A 21283-nucleotide genomic window follows, 5' to 3' on the forward strand; every position below is an offset into this window, starting at 1 on the left:
TTCTGTGCCTTTGGGAAATAGCTAAGAAAGGCTTGAGCAGAGAAGAAATCATCTGTTTGGCATCCTATAGAATCACTCTGGCTGCTGTGCATAGAAAAAGAACTGAAGGGCCACATTCTTAGATAACAGGAAGATCAGTTATGGAGCTATGGGCCATTGTGTAGGGAGATGGTCAGAATCTAGACATGTTTAAGTAGAGCCATTTGCACTTGTTAATACAGAGGAAGAGAAAGAAATGTGAAAAGGAACTCAAAATCATATTTTCTCCCTGAGCAATGTTTGAGAAAATTGCCAGTAACCTCATTTTATCTTCATCATTGTTTCCATTTATTATTATAGTTAATATACTTATATATTTATGTGTTAATATATTTAATATATATTTTAAAGTATATTTAGAACATGTGTATTTGTTTGCATGTATGTAGGTTTGTGCTTAACCATCTGCCCTTTCTCAACGTGATAGTAAAGTGTGTGTTTCTGCTAGTAGTTTCCAGAACACACAAGGAAATGTAAAATCCATGAACAAAGCTGCCCACAGCCCCAAACCCAGACCCCAGAAATGGAAGTCCAGGCCAAGGGATCAGATGTGACAGGCATGGGAAGTGCACAGAAGCTGTGGCCCTCCAGGCTATCTGTGGCAATGCACAGAGACCACTATTCACACGAGACTGCTTCATCAAATAGACTGTGGGCTTCTCAAGGACACGGAGTTGGCTAATTCCACAGGCAGCGTCACCTTACTTATTCCCTGCTTGGTAGTTCAGAATCATTTAGTATATATGAATCTTTTTGAATCGGCCAGCAAGAAGGAAATTACATACTGCTTGAAGCACGAATTGAGCCTGAAGGTGTACCTCAAGAAGGCTTTAAAACTGTCACTGCCAACAAGATTGTATTTTATTTCAATTACACTGGAATGAATTCTGCTGTGTTTGTATATTGAGAATATCCAGAATGGTTAAACTCAGCAAGTGCTAACATATTTTTTTACAAAGGGGTGGGTAGAGGGAGCGATGAAGGCAGAGAGAAAGAATAATATGGAGGCTGAGCCAAGATAGGAGTATGTTGCCTCATTTGTTTCATGTTTCTCTTGAGGGAGACATGGCTGTCATCTTGCTGGTTCCTGGATTCCTGTCATTTTAGAGCCTCCCTCAGAATTTTTGTGCATACCCATTTTCATCAGTCAGGATTTTCCAGAAGAAAAAAAAAAAAAAAACAGAACCAGCAACTTCTAACAAGGTTTATTTTAAGGATTATCTTGTGCAGTTGGGGAGCTGTCAAGTCTGAATTCTGGAGAACATGATTCAGGCTGGAAACTAAGCTGAACTTGATCCCAAATCTGTAGAATGTTCTGGAATCATACAATCAGTTCTGAGGCATATGTTCTTCTCCTCTAGTAATCCTGTGTTTGCTCTAAAGTCTACCAGATAGGTAGATGATAGATAGATAGATAGATAGATAGATAGATAGATAGATAGATAGATAGATAGATAGATAGATACAGAGAGAGTTAGAAAGATAGAGCTAGAGAGAGTGAGATAGGGAGATAAATAGAAATAAACGATAAATGACAGTTTTCTTTATGTTGATTTTTAAAGAGATTGCTGCTGGGAGGAGAAGGTACTTCTTGTTATCCTCCTTGAGAATATAAGAATGTAAGCCCCACGACTTTAAGAACCTTGTCTGCTTTGTTCACCACTGTCTTTCCAGATTTAGAATTTACAACCAAGGTGTTTACAAGCCCTGTACTAAAGGAAGGATGGAGAGAGATCGACATCAGAAGCCAGCTATCCATTCTTCCTAAGGCTTCCCTTCATACGTGAGCCTTTCCATTTGTTTGTGGCCAGCTGCTACCGAGGTCAACTAACATGGTCACCAGGGAGGAAGATAATGGAAAGGTTCTGAGTCACAAGGAGGCAAACATAAAGGAGGCATTTGAAAGAGCACTGAGTGCCCATATTAAACAGAGGTCACACTGTTTGTCCAGTAAAAGATTGACAGTCGGTTCAAGGAGAGAGAGCTTCGTGTTTGTATAGGAGAGTATAATATTAAGAGTTGTATTCATTGAGATCTTTCCATTTCTAGAATAAGGGACATATTGTACTATAGCCACATCTGCCACAGTACCTGAAGCCCAGCATCCACTCTATAAACATTTGCTGAATTTGGGGGAGGTGGGGGGTGAACAAGTGATCACTTTAAATGTTTATCCATGTTCATCATAAAATTCCCTCCTGCAGCACAGAAAATATGCCCATCCAGTAAAGAGTGAAGTGACAGTCCTCAGGGCTACCTGTATACAACTCCACCCTTCCTTTACCATGTAAACTCTGTGACTTAGTTAGGGTTTTACTGCTGTGAACAGACACCATGACCAAGGCAATTCTTTTTTTTTTTTTTATTACATATTTTCCTCAATTACATTTCCAATGCTATCCCAAAACTCCCCCATACCGCCCCCCACTTCCCTACCCTCCCATTCCCATTCTTTTGGCCCTGGCATTCCCCTATATTGGGGCATATAAAGTTTGCAAGTCCAATGGGCCTCTCTTTCCAGTGATGGCCGACTAGGCCATCTTTCGATACATATGCAGCTAGAGACAAGAGCTCCGGGGTACTGGTTAGTTCATCATGTTGTTCCAACTATAGGGTTGCAGATCCCTTTAGCTCCTTGGGTACTTTCTCTAGCTTCTCCATTGGGAGCCCTGTGATACATCCAATAGCTGACTGTGAGCATCCACTCCTGTGTTTGCTAGGCCCCTGCATAGTCTCACAAGAGACAGCTATCTTTGGGTCCTTTCAGTAAAATCTTGCTAGTGTATGCAATGGTGTCAGCGTTTAGAAGCTGATTATGGGATGGATCCCTGGATACGGCAGTCTCTAGATGGTCCATCCTTTCATCACAGCTCCAAACTTTGTCTCTGTAACTCCTTCCATGGGTGTTTTGTTCCCTATTCTAAGAAGGGGCACAGTGTCCACATTTTGGTCTTCATTCTTCTTGAGTTTCATGCGTTTAGCAAATTGTATCTTATATCTTGGGTATCCTAAGTTTTGGGCTAATATCCACTTATCAGTGAATACATATTGTGTGAGTTCCTTTGTGATTGTGTTACCTCACTCAAGATGATGCCCTCCAGGTCCATCCATTTGGCTAGGAATTTCATAAATTCATTCTTTTTAATAGCTGAGTAGTACTCCATTGTGTAAATGTACCATAATTTCTATATCCATTCCTCTGTTGAGGGACATCTGGGTTCTTTCCAGCTTCTGGCTATTATAAATAAGGCTGCTATGAACATAGTGGAGCATGTGTCCTTTTTACCGGTTGGGACATCTTCTGGATATATGCCCAGAAGAGGTATTGCTGGATCCTCCGGTAGTACTATGTCCAATTTTCTGAGGAACCGCCAGACTGATTTCCAGCAATTCTTTTTTTTTAATTGGATATTTTTTATTTACATTTCAAATGTTTTCCCCTTTCCAGATCTCCCCTTCTGAAGCCTCCATCCCCTCCCCCTCCTCCTGCCTCTATGAGGGTACTCCTCCACCCACCCACTCCTGTCTTCCCACCCTGGCATTCCCCTAAACTGTGGCATCGAACACCCTCAGGTCCTAGGGCCACTCCTCCCACTGATGTCCAAGAAGGATGGACTGATGTCCATCCTCTGCCACATATGCGACCAGAGCCGTGGGTTCCTCCATATGTACTCTTTAGTTGGTGGTCCAGTCCCCAGGAGCTCTGGGGGATCTGGCCAGTTGGCACTGTTGTTCCCCTCCATAGGGCTGCAAATCCCCTCAGTTCCTTCAGTCCCTTCTCTAACTCCTCCATCAGGGACTCTGCCAAGGCAACTCTTATAAGGACAATATTTAATTGGGGCTGGTGTCATCAAGGCCGGAAGCATGGCAGCATCCAGGCAGGCATGGTGCAGGCAGAGCTGAGAGTTAGTTACATCTCCATCTGAAGGCTGCTAGAAAACTCACTTCTAGGGAGCTAGAATGAGCATTGTCAAGCCCAGAGTCACACACCTACTCCAACAGGACCACACCTTTTAATAGTGCCACTTCCTGAGCAGATACAAATCATCACACTCTGCTTTAGATAATGCATCTGAAGTGGAAGAAAGAGAAATTCCTTACATCTCTTCCTGAAGCCCTACTCACAAGGTTCATTTTCTATAGATTTAGATTCAATGATGCTGTTAACGTAAAACGAAGATCAATAATGGATTTTTTTCATGAATATAGGTACTATGATCACGACATTATCAGACCCATCTGAAGTCACTGATCATGATCAACCACAGTTCTTACCCACAAGTGTATCCGGGTGCAGACCCTTCACACTGTGGTTGGACATTGAACCCTCACGGTGAACAAATCAAAGGGAGGGGAAAATCCAGATGAAGCAGAGCCATGTCCAATCACCTCTTTGTAAATATGCCTGGCGCATAGTCGGCGCTGATCGCTGAGAAGAGATGAAAAGTTGGGTGTGATCATGACTCACTTGTGCCTGGAAATGAATGTAGGAAGGCATGTCCTTCCTTTAGGAACAGTGGGTATGGTCATCCTACAGAGCAGCTATGTCACCACCAACAATGCGATAAAACATCTAACAGTCTGCACCTCTGTAAAGGTCCATCAGGTTTCCATTCTCTTTTGCTTTAATTCCATCTGCCTTGAGGTTTAACATCCTTATTGTCTGAGTCATGCTTCACTCAGATGTCAATCCCTCATTAACCAGGCAGTACAGATACATAGCATGCCTTCTTGGTATGTCTGAAGATGTAAAAAAAAAAAAAAAAAAAAAAAACAATAGCCATTTACATTCTGGCTCTTATTTTGGGAGAAGCTGCATCAGTGCTGTGTGAATAAGCCATCTGGCACACACACACATAAAAGTGCACACACAGGGATGCACACACAAAGGCATGCACACACACACATATACACCACATAGATACACACATAGGTATATATACTGCACACCCACACACAACACACACATGTACAGGCATGCACAGGCATGCACAAGCAAAGTCTATAACATCAGCTTTTACAATAACCCAATTTTAGTGAGGAAAGTTCCTGGAAGTATAAAAGGATTCTTATGTGGATCTTCTTAAATGTTCCTCAAAAAGGACACTGTACTGCCAATTTAATAATTAAACAATGAGTTCAACATTCATAGAAAGTTCTAGAGCTAGATTCATTCTTTATGAGTCAAAAAACCACTTGAAACTATGGTTTCTACTATAGTCTATTTTTGAGGCGACTTATTAATAATTATTTATTATTTATTACACGAAGTAATAAATCTCACAAACTCCTTAAGTGTCTGTGTATATGCACCAACTTAAGAAAAATATAAGCCACATCCCAACACCAGGTTAATGAGAACCACATGCACCTCTGGCTTATTACAGTGTCTTTAAACTTGTTTATTTAGCTGATCATAATAATTAAACCACACAATGTATACAATATAGATGAAGAATTGAATTTTACAAATTTTGGGGTTTTTAACATATTTGTGACATACTATGTTGCAATATTATACTCCATAATCAAAGACTGCCAAAGACTGGAAACACATCCCTTAGATTATCTAGAGAAAAGCACCCATTTATGCATGAGAATAATAAGATCTTGACTAAGCCAAGATCATTGCTCATCAGTTAATGAAATAATCAGAATGAGAACACAGCTTCCAACCCCCAGTTCCTTGCTCTGCCATGCTTACATCCTTCCAGACTTTATCTCAGTTGCTTGCTTTCACGAAAATTCCTGTACCTAGCAATAAGTTCTCCCTCTGATGAAATCATTACATCAGCATTTAATAGGAAACATGACATCATGATTTCCAATATCATCAATGCACCTCAATGAGGTATGTGCCTTAAACATCTGTTTTATGTTTTTCTTGAGTATTTCAGACCTAGAAGCCGTATGTTCAATCCATCTTCTAAAGTACACATCCTTATCACTTCAGCTCCACGACTTCAGCAACAAACTTTCTCAGGTGTGACTTTTCCACGCATTATATGGTGTGAACACTACACACAGACACACACACACTCACACACACACACACCTTTAGGCTAGAGCTGCATCCCACACAGACAAAGAGAAGCATTAGCAGCCCCTCCTGTGAGATGTCATCTTCCCAGGCCTCCATGTGTAAGGTCTCCAATTTAGAAGGCATTGTGCTATAATGCAATACCTTTGACTTCTTCACTCTACCTCACAATCTGCCTTTGTAACCTTCCTTCCTTCCCTCACCAGCTGTTTGACATCCCATCTTGACACATGTTAACTAGTGATTTATTATTTTTACCTTGAACTACAAACTCAAAAAGAAATATTTTAACTTACGTCTTTGTGGCCTGGGTGTCCATGTGAGGAGTGCATGTGCCCACGAAGGCCAGAATAGGGCACTGGATGGATCTCCTGGAGCTGCAGTTGTAGGAGGTTGGGAGCCACCTGACCTGGGTATTGGCAACTGAATGCTGCACTAAGCGATCTTAACTGCTCTGCCTCGTTCCCAGTGAGACTCTAGGTTTGTAAGGACTTTTAAAAGAGACTTGTCTTTTAAAATGTTTAAATGTTCCAAGAAGCTGGGACTTTTAGAGTTATGGTTTCTATTGTGATATTAACAAGAGATCTTGGGAATATACAGGAAAGGAAAGGTTACTAGTTTAATACTGCTTTGTCTGTCAAGTTGACAAGGGGGTCAGTTGTGCAGGTGAGTTTTCCATCCTCTTGACTCTAGCGGAAGCCACTCTGCAAAGAGCAAAGTTCAGTTGAGAAAATTGCCTTATCAGATTGGTCTGTAAGCAAGTCTGTAGGGGCATTTTCTTGATTCATGATTGATGTGGGAGGGCCTAACCCATTGTGGGTGGTACTGCCCCTGAAAGGAAGTCCTGGATTTTTTTTTTTAATGCAAACAGAGAGAGCCATGGGGAGCAAGGAGGTAAGCAGTGTTCCTCCTTCAGTTCCTGGCTCCAGGCCTGCCCTGCTTATGTTCCTGCTCTGACTTCCCTCCATTGGTGGGTCATAACTTGGGAGCTGTAAGATTCAATAAGCCCTTTCCTCCTCCAAGTTTCTTTGGTCATGGTGTTTTACCACAGCAATAGAAAGCAAACAAGCACCAGGAAATACGTGCTGGTTAGGTTCTATTGCTAATTTGACACAACCTTGAACCACCTAGAAAAGAATAAATACAAGAATTGCCCAATTCAGACTGGCCTGGATTCGTGTCTGTGAGGGGATTATCTTGATAGTTCTTGCCGAACAACCTGGTCCACTGTGGATAACACCATGCCTAGGCATGTGGGCTTCAGCTGTATAGGAAAACTACCTGATTAAGCTAGAGAGCCAGCAAGCAGTTCCTCCATCATTCCTGTCTCCAAGTTTTTCACTGAGTCCCTGACCTGACTTCCCTCAATATTGGATTATAATCTCAAAGTGTAAACTAAACAACTCCTTCCCTTCCCAAGTAGTTTTTGGTCAAAGTATTTTTTAACAATGTCTTAATTATGACTTCTATTGCTGCAATGAAACACCATAACCAAAATGCAAGTTGGGGAGGAAAGGATTTATTCAGTTTACACTTTCACATTGCTGTTCATCACCAAAGGATGTCAGGGTAAGAACTCAAGCAGGGCAGGATCTTGGAGGCAGGAGTTGATGCAGAGGCCATGGAGAGGTGCTGCTTACTGGCTTGTTCCCTATGGCTTGCTCAGCCTGCTTTCTTATAGAACCTAGGACCGCTGGCCCTGAAATGGCACCACCCACAATAGACTGAGTTCTCCCGCATCAATCAATAATGTAAAAGTGCCCTTTAGAGTTATGGTTTATATTGTGATATTAACAAGAGATCTTGGGAATATACAGGAAAGGAAAGGTTACTAGTTTAATACTGCTTTGTCTGTCAAGTTGACAAGGAGGTCAGTTGTGCTGGTGAGTTTTCCATCCTCTTGACTCTAGCGGATGCCAGTCTGCAAAGAGCAAAGCTCAACTGAGAAATGCCATATCAGGCAGAGATGATCTTAGGGAGGCATTTTCTCCATTGAAGTTTCTTCCTTTCAGAGGACTCTAGTTCGTGTTTTAAGTTGACTTAAAACTAGCCATCACAAACAGCAACAGAAATCAAATTAGAACTAGATAGGTAGTGAAAGAAGAAAAATAATAGATGATGATGATGATGGTGATAGATAGATAGATAGATAGATAGATAGATAGATAGATAGATAGATAGATGCATATATCATACAGATGAATAGATGGTACATAGATAATTGATAGATGGAAGTCAATAGATAATAGAAGGGTAAAGATAGAGAAATAAAAAATAGATATAGAATAATAACATAAGTGATAGAATATAGATAACTAAGTGGGTGATAAGTCATTGGGGGATGGTTTTCCATCACCTCTGATTAGTTAATAAAAAACTGATCAGCTTATAGCTGCATAAAAGAGGATAAGACGGGACTTCTTTGCACAAAGAGAGAAGGAGAGTGACTCAGGTGGGAAGGAGATTCTGGCCCTGAGCAGGAGCAGCCAGGGCAAGACTAGGATGATAAGTAACAGGACCCATGGCTGGGAAACAGGCAACCATAGAGAATTAGAATACATGAACATAAGCTATAGTCCTTAAAGCTTGCTAATAAAAACAATGTCATTTTGGGGGAGATAAAAGGGGCAATAGAAAAGCTCCCCAAATTACTATACAGTAAGTAATTAATAAAGATAAGTTGACAGGTGATAGGTAGATAGAAGATAAAAATAAATAATTGATATAAAGATCAGTGAGTGATAGATAGATGACAGATAATGGGTAGAAATTAATGGTTGATATAGACAGATATATATATATATATATGTGTATGTGTGTGTATATATATATATATATATGATAGATAAATGATAGATAAGAAATAGATGACTAATAAATATAGGCTGATTGTTGATAGGCAAATAAGTAGAAGGTAAATAGATCATTGCTGAAAATAGATTGATAGAAATAGGTCAATGATATAAATAGATGACAGAGATAGAGGATGTGTGATAGGTAATAGAAGATAGATTAATAGATATGATGAATGACTGATAGATGATTGATAAGTATAGATAGATGAACTACAGATAATCTTCATTGTCAGTAGCACATGCAATCAGTTTTCTCCTGAAAGAGAGCAGTGTACACGAAATGGAAAGGACCAATGTGTCCATCTGTGACAATGACAGAACAGTGAACAACCTTGGTGAGCATCTGAGCATGGTCTTCTCTGCCCTCAGGTTGATGCCCATGGCAATATTCTCCTCAGCACCCTGGAAATCAGGAACGAGACCAGTGGCTCCGAGGTGCTCACAGGTGTAAGTGACCCCAAGGCCACCATGTACTCGTATGACAGCGCCAGCATCCAGTACCGCAAGCCACTGAGCAGCCGCGAGGGCTTCGGGCGTGGGCTGGACAGGCACGGGGTACCCGGCAAGGGGCGCATCCGCAGGCGCGCCTCACAGCTCAAAGTGAAGATCCCCGACTTGACTGACGTGAACTCCATAGACAAGTGGTCCCGAATGTTCTTCCCCATCACCTTTTCTCTTTTTAATGTCGTTTATTGGCTTTACTATGTACACTAAGGTCAGTCTCGTGGTTCGGTTTAGACTACCTTCCTCCTCGCTTGTTTTTTAACCCCACAGATTCCCAACAGCGTTAACTGCTGTGGTTTTTGAGGTAAGAGATTCAGCCTTCCAGTTGGTTTTCGATCTTGTGTGTCAGTTTTTATTATCACACCATGTTTACTTCAACAACAACAGCAACAACAAAAGGTATTTTCCTGTCAACTGTGGTCCAAAGTACGAGCTCTGTAAGAGTTCCACCAATTCCTTTGTTTACAAACACAAAGAGAGAGGTGGGTGGGTGGTAGATATTGATGGCAGTCTTTCTTAGTTACCCTGGATCTTACTGGATTATTTTTAAATGAAAATGTACAGTGGACCTTGCTATCTACCTGCACTGTGTTCTGGGTAAACTGTAACCATCTCATGATGCCAAAAAAAAAAAAAATAATAATAATAATAATAATTAAATAGAAATTTAAGGAAAAAAAAAAGAAAACAACTTGAGCATCTCAGAAGAATAAAGCCATTGACAAGTTGCAGATTTCCAGTAAGAGGGTATATAAAACTGTCAGTTCCCATCCACTCTAAAGTTCTTCTGAGCCCTTGCCAGAAAGGCTTCGGAGCTCCGTGGAGGAGGAGCATTAAAGCTTGTGCTTCTTCCCACTTTTCCCCAAACTCACCCTATTGTGTCCATCTGACAGTGACCATGGATATTCCTAACAATGGTCCTCTCTCAGACTGCCTAGATGTTCAAAGTCAACAGTAGAATCCAGCCTGATCTAACTGGTAGTCACTGAAACCATTTTTCTTTACTTCTCAAGAGTAGAGAATTGGGGGAAACGATAGTTTTCCTTGCTGTCTGTTATGGAGAGCAGCCCCGACTGCCCTTCATGAGCCTTGGAATCGCTTGATGACATGAAAACATATGATCATTTTCCACAGTTCCTGCTTCAATGAGAAGGAAAGGATATGTGGGGTATAGCTGGTGAGGGCTTTGAAGGAGGAGGAGACCAATTTTTTTCCTTGAGGGGGGAAAAAATGCTATTTCCCTGAAGAAGGCAAGACTTACATGTTATGTAAAAGGTGCCTGGGCAGTTATCTGCACTGCCAAATCTTAAGTCGAATTGTATGTACTTCTTAGCCTTCCAGAGAGCAGTGTCTAACAGCGGCGAGCTCATCACATAGGACTCTGCGGGCACTTTTTGCATCTGCTCTCTGAACTCTGCATTTCAAGCTACAAAATGAATGGTCCGGGAAATACTGACCCTCCACATCAATGTCTTCCTCCAAAGACAGATTTCCAGGTTAAGAAAAGCTTTAAAGTATAGCCAAATCACAGAAAGAAAAGAAACTGAAATGGCAACACACTGCGCCTTTAGCCACGCCCACCAGCCCCTGAGGCGTGGACCGGAAGTGTCTCCACTCATTCATCACTGTCATTATGGCACTGCCCCATCTCGCTCGTGGATTATTCTGGGTCGTGGTTCTCATGACTTTCAGTAAAGCAACGCAATTCTAAACATGCTCAACAAGCTACTGTTGAGTTCTTCCCATTTTTGCAGCATTAAAATCTCATTTTCTTTTGGTCTGAGTTGTAAAATTATCTATGTTTATTTGCAAGGCTGAGTGAGAGCGCAAATTGACCAGCCGTGGATGGAGGCCAGGTTGGCACGATCCAGGCATGGAACTGCAGGGCTAATCAGGATGACAGAATGACTGCCTCATTTGATGCTCTGGCCCTCCTCTGAGAAGAGAATCGGTGTACAGAGTAGTGTGAGCTGCTAACAATTATAGTCACAGTTGAAAAGGAAAGGCTGGAATTTATATTAAGGAGCCCAAGAGGAAAATATAAAATATTCATTTAGAAAACAAGAGGAAAAGAGAAACCTTAAATAAGTGAATGTGGCTGGATGTACTAACAGACATTAGTAAAAATATCAAAATCCCGCTATACCTTAAACAAAACAAAATAAAACAAAACAAAAAACTGATCACAGCTATTTCATGAGGAGTGCTAGGATTTTGAAGACAAATTTTCAGTTAGGTTTTCAGGTGTGTGAACACACCTCCCTAGTTGAACTAACATCAACCTGGGGTCACAGGGTCATCTTTGTAAAAAGCTCTGTTCAGCTTCCAGCAAGCCGAGAGAGATGCTTTGCCATGGACAATCCCTGGACACAATAGAATGTGATCCTGTCAGTAGTGGGAGGTTCCTAATACCCAAGAGTCACTAAGCAGTCGCTGATTTTAAACACAGGAATGGATATTAGGTGCCTGATGCTGAACAGACAGCAATCATTCTGATGTCAAAGCTCTTCAAGTGGCTTTCAAGAAAGAAAAACTAAATCAGAAAGTGTCTACTTAGATCTTCTCCTAAAAGATTGGGATAGTTTATGTTTTCAGCACTTTATAAAATCTAAAGTGATTTTGTTATAGTTTTAGATATAAAGCATCTTTTGCATTAAAAAAAAAAGGAAACAACATTTTGAACTTTTCCTACATTTTAACCTTTTAAAATGTAAAATGATTAGGCCTGAATTGCCCACTGGGCATGGAATGGTATGTGGATCACAGCCACCATTATGCAAATCTGACTACAAGGTGTTGATCTCAGAGACAATAGACACCTGAAGCTACTATTGCACCAAGGAAAGATGTCTTGCTTGTGGGTCATGATCTTTGTCCTACCTTCTGAACACCTCCCAGACTAATCCATTCTTCTCTGCTCCCTTCCCAAGCCAAACACTGACAAGGAAGCACCTTCCTTCTCTGATTTTTCTCCCTCTTCTTTCCTAAAAATGATGTAAATAAAACATAAAAGTCATAAAATATTCATAAATGCCCTCACATGGCCCCCGTTCTTGAAAGACTCAGATTACACTATACAGGGGTTGTTATTTAACTATTATTGAGTCAAGTTCCTTTTGCTATGAAAATAGCCATAATCCCCTGCACCAAGGAACAGAAGAGACTGAAAGCTGCAGACTTCCTCTCTTATGCCTCATTTACATCCAGAGAACCCTGTGTTTCACAGGTTGACAGTGGGACAGATCATGTGGAAAACTTAACCGGCTGTGGGCACAGTAGACATCTGCACCTTTTTCTTGACAACTGTGACTGCTCATAAAACATCAGGTATTCCTTATGCTTGGCAATTCTGTGAGGCAGAGACCCAGGTAAAGGCTTATTTCTGCTTGGCTGATCCAGGATTAGTATCTCAATCTCCTCTGTTGCCAAACAGCATCAGCAGCTGGCTGGCAAGCCTGCTGAATGAATAATCCGTGTTTGTGTAGACATGCATAAAGTATATCTATATACTTTATTGTACACTACAATCAATGATGGATTTTTTAAAAATGAGAAAAATATGATGCAGAGAAAAGGAGTAATGGCTTTAGGGTCCTAAGAAAAATGGACTTTCCTTTAAGAAAGCCATAGAAAATTCACAAAAGTTCCATCTTCCTAAAAACCAATGACTATTTATGAATATTCATTTAGAAGGGGTTTGATTACAATCTGCCAAGTTACATGAAAAGGAAACAGGATAATCTTTCTAGAAAAAAAATGTCTATGAGATTTCTCATATCCAAAACTTTGGACAATATCTTGTCAAAGGGGTGATGTGCCACCATTTGTTTCTTGATGCATAATCATTTATCCTAGGGAGGGGTGACAGGAGCGTGCAACCACTTGCTCAAGGTGGTTCAATCAGCAGCTTCCTGAACGACCACAAGAGAAAAACACCCATAGATCTGAAAGAAAACACAAAGGTCCATTTGTTTATGGAATGGAGAACACTGTGTAAACTTCCTTGTAAATTCTGTACATAGTTCACTGAACTGTCCCCTGTGGTGTGGCGGTCCTCAACTTCGGGTGGATGTTTGGAAAACTGGAGCACTGTAAATATCATAAGCTTATAAAGCCTTTGCTTTTTATTCCTGAGGTGAAATGATTAGTGATTCGGGCCCAAACCAGAATCTCTCCAGCTCTTGCTCTTTCATGCATACAGTTGTGTGACTCTGCTGTAAGCCATAGCCAGGTGTCTGTGATCACTGCCTCATGCCTTTACCCACTGACAGGGACAGCAGCTCCCTAGAAGGCTGCCAACCTGCGGGGCCAAAGAACAGAGCACCAGCAGAAACCAGAACTGGGACAATCTGCTCCTTGAGCAGTCATTGAAAAAAAAAAAAATAGATAAGTTGTTTTCAGTCACTGTGGCTATTTGTATCATCAAGAACTGAATTGCCGATGCTGCTTAAGGAGTCAGGGATGGAAGCGATGCTCAAATTCCACAGGAAATCCAAAGCTTCATTTTTTTTGCCAATAGCTTTCACTTCTAACTTTTCCACTTTGTCTTATTGAACTTCTAGTAAAACTAAACATGAATAGAATGCATGGGTCTGATCAGGGTGAACAGTAAATACCCAAAGGATAGGCAGGGGGTACAGGTCGAGATGATAAATGGCCTTGATAGTGCTAGGTGGCAGATTCATATGTGAGAGATACAGGGGGATCTATGTTCTTACTCTTAAAGGTAGACAAAAGTTTCTGGGTGTGAACTGATAGAGAAGGCAAATGAGGGAATTTAACTTGAGAAAGGGTTGTGTATGGTGGAAGCTACTTGAGTTTGAAGAACCTGGAAACTGAATGATTCCAGGTATTACTCCCTCCAAGTTTTCAGAGTCCTTTCAAAAGTCTCCAGGGTGTGGGCTGTTACAGCACAGAATGTGCTTCCATGCAAGCTAGCAATCCCAGAGAGGTAGAGAGCACCAACAGAAATTCAGACTCTCCAAGCAATTGAAGGCAGAGATTAGTTTCTTAGTGCTAGAGGGAAAGGTGTCCTCCTTGAAGGTAAGATTTTTTGTGTCATTGTAAGTGTTAGGAGAGTACACACAGGGAGCCATTACTTTGGAACATTTTAATTCCAAGATGTGACCCACCACCGGCTGAACACACAAAACACACCTTGTTGGAACTAATCCATTCTGCCAGTTTCCAGGCTAGAACATATTGTGATTTTTACCTTAGCTTTTCTTCAGATAGCATATTATCTGGAATGATTGAAAATGTAATGGTTGAAAGCTGCAGCAAGTGTTTGATAGAAGTTCTTTTTAATAAAAGAATTACAAACCAGAAAATATTAAATTCCTAGCAGGGTAAAAATAAGGGTTTTCTGTTTGTTTTGACATCTCCCATGGCAGACATTTCCCATTAAAATTGAAGAAGTCTAACAGGATTTTCTTCTTGTTTTTCTCTTACCTTTTCAGAAGCCTTTGGCTTATTAAGGGACTCAAATCAAGAGACTCAGAACCATTTTTGATTGACTCCCATACCTTTTGCAATTCGTGAATTTATTAAAAAAAAAAAAAAGTCCAGTGGGAATTCAAGTTGAGAAAATTGATACTCCTGAGCCAATTGAGGAGAAGGAATTCCACTCTCCAGAGCTGCACTACCTGTACATTACGTCTTGTGGACAATCAGACCAAGTCAGTCCAGACAAGAGAGGCCAAATAACCTTGTTCATTTGCCTTAGGGACACAGAGTTACAGATTCCTTCATTAATCCAGTCTCAGTCCAAAGCAAAAGGATGAACAGGAGCAGTATTATTTATTACCTGGGTCTTGCTTCTTCCCAGGCTTCCCTAGGAGGAGAAACAGGAACCAGGAGACACTCTCAAATATATTTTATATATTCAAATAACTAAAATATTATATGTATATTTTGCAATCTTGGTTTTTATAAAATAGATGAAATCTTCTGTCTTATTATTTCCCAACTATACACCCAATGGAAACAATTCCATTCCTCTATTTATTCTTCATTTCATTTTTGAAGCTTATATGCTATCTTGCTCATACTTAGATGGCAGCTTCAATCTTTGGACTTGCATTGTATTTCTTCATTTAACTCATGAACAATGAATTATAACAAATCTTCCCAATTCCTACTCATGATGCCTTTAAAAGGTCTTCAGAGGCAAGACTTTTAACCACCTCTGAATGCCCTTGAATTATTTTTCTTTCTGTTCTTTATGTAAAGAGTACACACATTTACAAAAGTCTTCTCTCTCCAAACTTATTTCAAAATACAGAAGAAATGAAAATAATGCACTTAGACCTATGGTTGATTACACTATCTATACCAGAACTTAAAGTTTCAAGACATCATGGTAGCATGATAAATTTATGTTTTTCTATGTGTAGGCTCCCCTAGTCTTAACTATATGGTGTTTAAATTTTTCCTATTATTCTTCCCAGAATCTCTTATCACTCAAGTTGTACAACAGTGGTTATAATCATTTAGGAATTGGACCTATTTCATCATTTCTGTACATCATGCTAGACTTACACTTCATATATTTTACCTCATTTACTCCCCCCATCTCAACCTTCTAGCAGATTCTACAAAGTTAGCAATTGCAGAAACCATTATGTGCTGTCCAAACTATCACCAGAGAATTCTGTAAGATGCGTTTCCTCCATAAAGCATCTCTATAGACTTAGAGATATATGATATGTATAGACAGAGTTCTCTAAACATACAGCAAACAACATGCCCTATAATATTGAAAGAGTAACAGCATGTGGTGAAGAGAGCCAGGAGATAAGATGAAAGACACCTTGGAATGAGGATGGGGGTATGCGTCTACCCAGGACTGTGACTCTTGACATGCCCACTGATGACTTCAAGTTCTCTTTCAGAACAAAGTTTCAAAGGTTATTTTAGAGAGGCTCATTTACACTGAAGTTTAACCAAATGATGCGGGTTCACCATAGACCTTGTTTATGCAGCCTCACAAATCTAATAATAGTCTTAGTTAGTCTCATGCCTTTAAGAGTTAGCCACATGGTGTCAAGTGAATTGAGTATTAGTCATATTTCTTCCATACCTCTACTTTTAAAATATCCTATGTCACAATCTTCCATCTTCCATCTTAGAAAAGTATCTTTAAGGGACTCACACATCATTCATCCATGTGATATGGTCTCCAATTTTAGATCTTAGGAATTTTAGATGTTCTTAAACCATCCTCTCTAACTTAGTCAAGAAAAAGCCATATGACCCTCCCTCATGGATGGAAGGCCATCTTCTAGGCAGTGTCTGAGCCCAAATTCATTCCAGACATATCCAGTTTTAAACCTCACATCTCTCTATGTCTCTAAATGACATGAGCAAATGTATTTGAGCTTTCACGCCAGATGCAGCTACCCATCTAGATGAAAGAGACTGAGTTCTTAAAAGCTGTTACACAGCCTTCCTGCCCTTGTCCTCTTGTCTCCTGCTACACTACTTTACCAATCAAATTGGTCTGATATTTTAGATACAGCCATAGCAAAAAGTTAATCAAGTGGTGATTGGCCTCGAAGTTGTTCTCCAGCCAGCACACATGACAACCAAAGTAATTTCTGCAAGTATTCTTAACTTTTACTAAGTGTTTATGATTCTCCTGGGAGCCTTCTAACTGTTGAAAACTGTTAGGATAATCTTTTCCCATCCAATTGCCTATGTCTGTGGATTTGTCATATATGGCTTTAATTGTGTTCATGTGTGTTTCTTCTATATATTGAAAGATTTTATTTATTATATTGAATTTTTTTTAAAAAAATGTTAGGATAACACGCAGAAATACCATTTTTCGGCTGTATTTCATCCTATGAATAGAACACCATCTCTTTTGCAAAATTAGCTCTGCTCCCAGCTTTAGGCGACCCTCAAAGATGATTCTCCCAACCTCCCCATGTGTTGATGGACTCCTGCTCCTCTTCAAGCAATGATGTGGTTGCTTTCTTTTCTGCTTCCCCATGATGTTTTTAACCTTTAGACAGAGTCACACCTCACAATATCATTTTTAGAGGGAGGAAGTGTTGAAGTCGTAACTAAGTGTTTAAGTCATAACTGAGGTGAAGTTAGTATTTACTAATATAGGTGTATCTACTGAGATCCATTCAGGTACAGGTAACAAAAGATGACTCTCAGAGTATCTTACTCAATCAAAACATTCTTAGCTCATATAACAAGATTAGAAGTGCCTAGTCTAGCGTGCTTATTTCAAAAATATAAGACCCAAGACTCTTATCTGATTCTCTGAATATTATCAGCACTCAGTACATCTGCAACAAGGTTGCACAGACCATCCAAGATATTCAGAAACAGGGCAAGTCCTGAATTATTTTTTAAAGGCAAGGAACTCTTTCCTCAACCAGCCCCAGAAGCCATCCTTGTCCTGTTGACTGAGGTTGAGTCAGGCATCATTCCTCAACCATTTACTGAAGAGTATGGTTATCATAACAGGCTTACAAGTACCCAGCGCTACACAACATAATTAATTGATAAATTAATTTAAAATGAAACTAAGAATGGCTTTGGGTAGCTATCCAATAATAACTCTGTCGTATTAGACTAAGGTATAGAAAATACTCTCCCACTATACCATAGCACTTTGCTCTACACTCCAGCCCTATGAAGTTATTCAATAACACCAGTGTTGGGACACAGAAACCCAAATAGCTTAAGTAACTTACCCAGATCTGATGGTTACTGGTGAAGTGGGTATTCATTGCCAGTTTTTCTTGCCTCCAAAGACAAAGTTTCTACCTCTCCCACATGACCTATATTGAATCCCTTTGACATCAATAATACAGGCTGGTGGAGTAGTTCAAGGAAGTGCAAAAACTTAGATGAAGTCAGCTCTTACAGCCAAGAGTAAGATCCTGTGGCCACCAGACACTGTTCAGTTTATTTCTATCCACTCTCCCCTCTCCCCACTCCTCACTCCCCCACATAAGAGCCTTTCACTGTGCAAGGGAAGTGAGGAAGAAAAGCCCTCACAGTAGCAGCTCCAGCTCTGCTCCACTCTTTAGGTTCACACCATCATTCTTAGAAGACCGTACATCCCAGTGTGCCTGAGACACCCATTGGAGTGACAAATTAAGTGACCACTTTAATTATGGGATCTCAGCAACCCAGAGGATATGGGAAGTACCAATAGGTCCTCTGATGGAGCTTGTATTCGGTCCCAGAAAATATGATTTGTCCCTTGTGAGTCACATCTTGTGCCTAAGCAGGCTTCATCTCTCCTGTGCACTAAGCTTTTCATTGCTCTCTTTAATTGGCTCCTTCAAGACTGACCCATAGCCCTTTATTAGCCTTCACTCCGACAGCCAGGCACCATCACCAAATGCTTTTGATTGCTGCCCTTCAAACTTTACATCTCATGGTCAGGATTCTTCCTAGCTCCACCTCGATGATAAGTTGCAAGCCAGCAGCACCCAAAATATCCATCTGAGTACCCATCTTCATTCCCTCCCCTGCTGGCACCCATCACTTCTGGAAACAACTCTGTCCAATGTGATGGGATAGTCTGTGTGTTTCCAGTACTCTTGTAAACATTCGGCCTCAAAAACAAAATCGTTCTTAAGAGTAAACACCCTAGTTTCTAAGTCTTTTGTAGGACCCCATGCATACAATCTCTAAATAAATTTAAAAATAAGATTATGCTTACAGTCGAGCTCTATCTGACCCCATACAGAGTAGACACCGGGATATTTTTTCCCCACTGACTGTGAGTGAGCAGACCTGCTCTTTATAATACCTCCATTCTACACAAGCTCTAGCAGGACAGAATTTTCCATCCTAATTACTTCTGCTTTTCCTCTATGGGGAAAGGGAGCATTTTTTTTCTCCCATTTCATTTCTACCCCTACTAATCCATGCCTGCCTTATTAAAAGTCTTTTGAATGTATGTTCTATGGGGCATTGGAAGTTGAAACAGCATTGCATTGTCAATGGAACACTCCAATGTGCAGTCTTAAGAGAACAGTCCCAGAGGATATTTGCACAGCAAGTACCACTTCTTCTAAGATGTTAGTAGAAGACTTGGCACGGGCTAGGGAGGATAGACAGTTCTTAACATTCACCACTGCTACTCGGTTCATTGAAAAGCAGGTAACAGGAACAACCTTCTTGTGACCCTTGGGATGGATGGCATCCCTGCTGTGCTGTTACATGTTTTCCTAAAAACAGAAAAAGGAAAAGAATAGATTTTGCCAACGTAACCCCCCAAAGACAACCAGACACACGGGTTTACTAGGTAGTGTGGTTTTCTACGTACATTTTCCTCAATACATCAAATTGAAGTGTGTTTGACCTCCCTCATTTTTTTAGCAACACATTAATATCTGACTTTTCTTTATCTTTTTAAAAAAAAAAATATTCACTGGAGAAAGCTTGAAATGTGTTTTTCAGTAGTGTCCTTGAGATATTTTTAGGCGAGTCCCTGGACCATTCTAATTCACTGTAGTGAGAATTATGTATCCAAGTGACCTTTTATATTCAGAACACCCACTATTTTTCTAAGGGAAGGAATATTTATGATTTTATACATGTGTATTTATTCACTGTTGCTCAGTCCCATATTTTAAAATAAGCCAATAATTCTCTTGATAAAAGCTACCCACGTGACACTTTTAAAAGGTCAAGACTGCCTGAGGTTTTTGAAAATTCCCCATGGTTTACATGCTTGCAGGGTCCAAAAAATGCTTTAACTTTTTAAAATAAGCTTTTGGTTTCCACCACCACGTAGCATTTTGTGCCACTGTGATGCAGATGTGATGCTGGTACGTCACTCAGAAGATTAAGGGAGGGAAGGGGAGGGTATATAGTGCTGGATAAACAAAATCAAACTGTTTGAGAGAAAAGTATATAGACTGAAGATGACTTACTCAAAAGGAAAAAAACAAAACAAACAAAACAAACAAACAAAAACCTCTCCTGGCTGCCTATCATCTCTGAAAAAAAAAATCTGAATTTTACTAAGGGGCTGAATCTGAATCTGTAGCAAAGGCTTGCCACAGTTGTGCGGGGCAAGGGTGGGAGAGAGGGGAGCTGGGAATTCAAGTCCCATTAGAGGATTCAAAATGACCGCTGCCGGCAGTGATTCAAACACCTCATTGGCAATTACTTCACTGAAAACTTGACTGAATCCAAAATTCATCCAAACCCACCAAACCAGCATCTGCTACTTTAATTCATAGCACCCTGTGTTTGATGGTCTGTGGCTTCCAAAGCAGGTGCTACATCCACGCAGGAAGAAATACACACCTTCTGTTGCCTCACAGGCTCTGTTAAGCTAAGCTCACCAAATTATGTCACAGGACATCAAGTGGTTTGTTTGGTTTTTCTTTCTTTCTTTTTTTCCCCCCCTTGTGTTTTTCAGTCTCCACTAATCAATTTTGCAATCTACCCTCTTGCCAAATATAATTTAGCAAACTCGTTATCCTGATCGGCATTACACCGGTTTTTGTAAACAAAAGAATTCCTCTCTGGTTTTCAGAAGGCATACTTCTTGCATTGCAAAAAAACACAAATATTTAATGATCTTTTACTTTTTGGCATGGCCTTTTCTTTCTAACATGAGCTGGTAATACTCTTTGTGTATGTATCAGACCACTAAAGAAACTCAATGGCAAGGAACAGTATTTCTGAAAACCTGTAGAAATGTTTGTTGTAATGAAATGGCACAGGCTTAAAGAGATGCCAAGAAAGGAAAAGACGGACTCCTTACTTTTATAACTCAAGATTTCTCTTTTGTATCAATATATGCTGCATTTTCTGACTGAAATCGCTGTCTGTCTAACTGGATTTGTGGCCTTCT

The 21283-nt window shown here is 40.3% G+C and overlaps 1 protein-coding gene across 2 annotated transcripts in view; it reads left to right on the forward strand.

Annotated features, from left to right (window-relative positions):
• The window catches only part of Gabrb1 (gamma-aminobutyric acid type A receptor subunit beta1), a 500511-nt gene extending 480258 nt beyond the window's left edge, over positions 1-20253 (forward strand). For both annotated transcript variants that reach the window (XM_029477413.2, XM_021162619.3), the window contains exon 9: positions 9304-20253. In XM_029477413.2, the coding sequence (XP_029333273.1) occupies positions 9304-9648 (345 nt within the window). In that variant the 3' untranslated portion in view covers positions 9649-20253. The remainder of the gene's footprint in view (positions 1-9303) is intronic.
• The last annotated feature ends 1030 nt before the right edge of the window (positions 20254-21283 follow it).

This window comes from Mus caroli, unplaced genomic scaffold, assembly GCF_978045245.1.
Source record: "Mus caroli unplaced genomic scaffold, Mus_caroli_1 scaffold_4, whole genome shotgun sequence".
Lineage (NCBI taxonomy): Eukaryota > Metazoa > Chordata > Mammalia > Rodentia > Muridae > Mus > Mus caroli.